The sequence below is a fragment of the Prinia subflava genome, chromosome 10 (genome assembly GCF_021018805.1).
Source record: "Prinia subflava isolate CZ2003 ecotype Zambia chromosome 10, Cam_Psub_1.2, whole genome shotgun sequence".
Classification (NCBI taxonomy): domain Eukaryota; kingdom Metazoa; phylum Chordata; class Aves; order Passeriformes; family Cisticolidae; genus Prinia; species Prinia subflava.
In genome coordinates this window covers 3,520,613-3,524,521 of record NC_086256.1, presented here as the reverse complement: position 1 = coordinate 3,524,521, position 3,909 = coordinate 3,520,613, and the positions used below count along the sequence as shown (strand labels likewise).

At 51.1% G+C, this 3,909-nt stretch overlaps 1 protein-coding gene across 1 annotated transcript; it reads right to left on the bottom strand.

The window, feature by feature from the left end:
- Nucleotides 1–1,527: 1,527 nt before the first annotated feature.
- JUN (Jun proto-oncogene, AP-1 transcription factor subunit) lies at nucleotides 1,528–3,493 on the bottom strand. The gene has a single exon (XM_063406988.1). It carries the CDS (start codon nucleotides 3,164–3,166, stop codon nucleotides 2,222–2,224), a length of 945 nt encoding a protein of 314 aa, XP_063263058.1. The 5' UTR covers nucleotides 3,167–3,493; the 3' UTR covers nucleotides 1,528–2,221.
- Between the last annotated feature and the right edge of the window lie 416 nt (nucleotides 3,494–3,909).

Here is a 3,909-nt window from a genome sequence, read left to right as displayed (position 1 = left end):
GCTAGTTGGCACTTGCTAAATCCCTGTAAAACCACACCCAGCAGTGCTGTGTATTATCCCTCTGCTGTCTATTCCTACATATGGTCAAAATCAACTTACCTTCCGGGTTGCTGACATCAGCAAAATGTGCTCTTGGCAAACTTGGGAATCCTCCTAGTAACCCTTTGTTTGGTTGGAGTTGTTACAGTTGTATTTATTCCTCTGACAGCAGCAAACACCCTCCAAACGGTGCCTACCTTGGCACGTGCTGGGGAGGTGGAGGGACACTGCCAAATGAGGATATTGTAAACACTAAAACAGCCCCTTGTGTGATAAAAATGTGCATCACACATTTTATGATGGGGGGAAAAAGTTAGAGGAAGATACCTCTCTGATTCCTGTAAGGACCTGACCCACAGTAGCTGCAAGTTTTGGAGTATAATTCTGATAACAGTAAAGGTGTGTATATAGATATATATATAAAACTACCTAGCCATTTTGTGAACCAACACTGTCACTCTAATTAAAATTAGACTTATCCCAATTTAAGAAAAAAGACTTTTTGAAAAAAACCTGCCTGCTTGAGAATATTGATTTTCTAATATTTTCTGGCAGTCTTTTGTCTTGTTGTTATCTATTTTCTCTTAGCCGTTTGGCTTCAAACAGCAAACAGGAAAACATCTGGTCTCCTTCAAGTAGGTTTATTAAACAAAATTAATTGGGTGCAGTGTTTAAAATCCGGGTAATAAAGCTGTTTCCCACCCCTCTCAAGTAAAGTAGCATGTTTCTAAGATATAACTGTATATTCTCATTGTAGTAAAAATCAGGATTGTTTTGTAAAAAATACCTGGGAAGTGCCCGAGAAGTTGCTATTTTCAGCAAGTTGCTGGAAACAAGCAACAGGAGTTGCTGTTTTTCAACAAGTTGCTATTTTCATTTCCCACTAGGTTCAGTTTTCTCAGCTTTTCTATTGCCAAGGTTAGAACCCGGAGTAATCTCCAAAAGGGAAAGGATTTGGAGACAGGGGAAGGGTTATAAACCTATTTTACTGTTGACAGCAGCATTGTCATAAATATTAACAGACAAGAATCACCTCGTACCTGAGAAAACACAGGGATAAAGGTGAATATTTTTAGTTTTGAAGCCTACAGCATAATTTTTTTAATACAACCACCTGCCTTATCTTCTTGAGGGCATTAATTTAATAAAAAGCATGTCAGATCAAGTAGCCAGTTGCTCCAGTTATGGAACAATTTCATTCCCTGCCTTTCCACCCCTCCACAACCCTGCCTCAAGTCAGATGTCTAACCTGGGCCCCAGGAACGCGGCAGGCAGGCTGCAGCTGGGGAATACAACTTCAGGACAACCCCAAAAAGTTGTACGAGTTCAGTGAGCACCATCTGGCTTCTCCCTCCCCTCCTCACACCTTCTCCAGGACATGTCTGAAATTACAGAGTAAATTCAGAGTAATCCCTACCCTTCAGGGTGCAGCTCAAAGGGCATTTTCCCAACTCAGGTACTAGCCAAAAAAAAAGTGTGAGGGGAAAATACATTTTAATTATTTTATTTTTCTTAAATATAATAGAACCTTCTAGATTTTTCCAGAAACAGAAACATTAAAAAATTATACTTTATTACAAATGGTAAACTCAGAGTGCTAAAAAAAAGCCTCTTATTTACAAACAATACTGGGCAGTGCCCAAATAAACAACATAAAAATAACTTACAAAGTCATGAAGTAGTTTATTGACATTAATCAACTTTCATAAAATAAAATAAAAAAAGATATGTACATACACAATTTACTTGAAGGCAGGCAGAACAGTTCTTTTTTTTGTTTGTTTATCAGCCTCCCACAAACCTCCCTCCCACTTTTTTGTTGGTTTTTGTTTTTTTTTTTTTTTCTTAAGGAATACTACATAAAGCAATCTACAGTTTCTATTGCAGTTTAACCTTTAATACTGAATGATCATCGAATGTTAGGTCCATGCAGGTCTTGGTCAATGTTAAACGAAGATCTGACATCTCATCCGAGCAGGGACAGCCCTTCCCGGAGCCGCGCTGGCCGCTGCGCTCCCGGCTCCAGCCCAAGGCTCTGCCAGTCTTTCCACACATGCGCTTTGCGGAGCACAGGCACCACTCAGCCTCTCTCAGCTCTTGCCATCAGCTCTATGCCTCTGCCGCTTTGGATTTTTCCTGTTTTAGTTGTACCACAACACACAGTTCTCGCTGAAGAGTCTCTTCAAAACGTCTGCAACTGCTGTGTGAGCATAAGCTGGCACCCGCTGTTGACGTGGTTCATGACCTTCTGCTTAAGCTGTGCAACCTGTTCTCTGAGCATGTTGGCAGTGGATGCCAGCTCTGAGTTCTGCGCTTTCAAAGTTTTCACTTTTTCTTCCAACCGGGCAATCCTTTCCAACTTCCTTTTCCGGCATTTGGACGCCGCGATTCTGTTCCTCATGCGCTTTCTCTCGGCTTTGATTCTCTCCTGTGACTCCATGTCAATGGGGGACAGGGGAGGAGTTTCCCCCGGCATTTCAGGTACAGTCTGCGGCTCCTCTTTCAGAGCCTGGAGCCGGGGATGCTGCACGGGCATCTGGGGGTTTATGTGATGCTGGGGCGCGTATCCCATGCTGTTGGCGTTGTAGCTGGGCGCGGAGCTGAGCGCGTTGGGATTGAAGTTGCTGAGGTTGGCGTACACCGGGGGCTCGCTGTGCAAACTGGTGTTGAAGCTGGTGCTGCCGGCCATGGAGGACACAGGTGCCATCCCGCTGCTGACAGGCTGCGCGGCCGAGGTGACGCTGGGCAGCGTGTTCTGGTTGTGCAGCTCCGCCAAAGCTCTCACGAAGCCCTCGGCGAACCCCTCCTGCTCGTCCGTGACATTCTTGGGGCACAGGAACTGCGTGGGGGTCGGCGTGGTGGTGATCAGCCCGTTGCTGGACTGGATGATGAGCCGCTCCAGCTCGGGCGACGCCAGTTTGAGGAGCCCCACGTCGGGCGAGGTGAGGATGTCGGCGTTCTTGTTCCTCAGGTGCGGCTTCAAGTTGCTGGAGGGGTCGGACAGGTTCAGCGTCATGTTCTGCTTCAGCACCTTGGCGTTATTGTATCCGTATCCGCCGCTCTCCGGCGGCGCGAAGCCGGCGCTCAGCGCATCTTCGTAGAAAGTAGGCTCCATCTTTGCACTCATAGAACACAGTCCGGGGAGGGGAAGCTGCCCGGCCGCCGCTCAGCTCCCCGCGGGCACCCCGACCCTCCCGGGGAAGGGGAACGCGGAGCCGAGGAAGGAGAAACGCGGAGCCTTACTGGATCGCTGCTGCTGCTGCTGCCGCCGCGCTGAGAGCCCGCCCGGCCTGGCGGGGCGCCTCGCCGCCCTCCTCCTCCTTGCGCCGGTGGTGCCGGGACGCCGCTCGGCCGCCACAAGTACTTTCCCTGCCCGGCTCCGCGCTAGTCCCGCTCCACCGTCCCGGCGGTCGCACTCAGTCGCGCTCGTTCGCTCCCGCCCGCCCCGCGCTCTGCGCCCGCTCCCGCCGTGCAGCCCTTCACTTATCAGCGGCCGCGAGCCCGCTAAAAATAGCGCATGATGTCACCCCCGGCTCTCCCCATTGGCTGTCGCCGCCCCGTCCCCGGGGGGGCGGGGCCAGAGCTCGGCGCGCGGACCCGGCCCGGGTCGCCATGGCCACCCCCCCCCTCAGAAGCTTCTTGAGCGCGCGGGGCCTTGTGGGATGACGTAATGCCGGGGGGGCGCGCGCGGGGCAGTGTGGGCTGACGTCTTTGTTTTTGAATATCTGGTTACCGCGGCCCGCGCGCGCCGCCTTGGCCGGCGGGGCCGCCCGAACCAACGGCGGGGGCGCCGCGCTCGGCCCGGCCCGGCCCGCCCCGCTCCCGGTGTGCCTGTGCCTCGCGTTAGTTGTCTGGCTGTGTGTTTGTTTG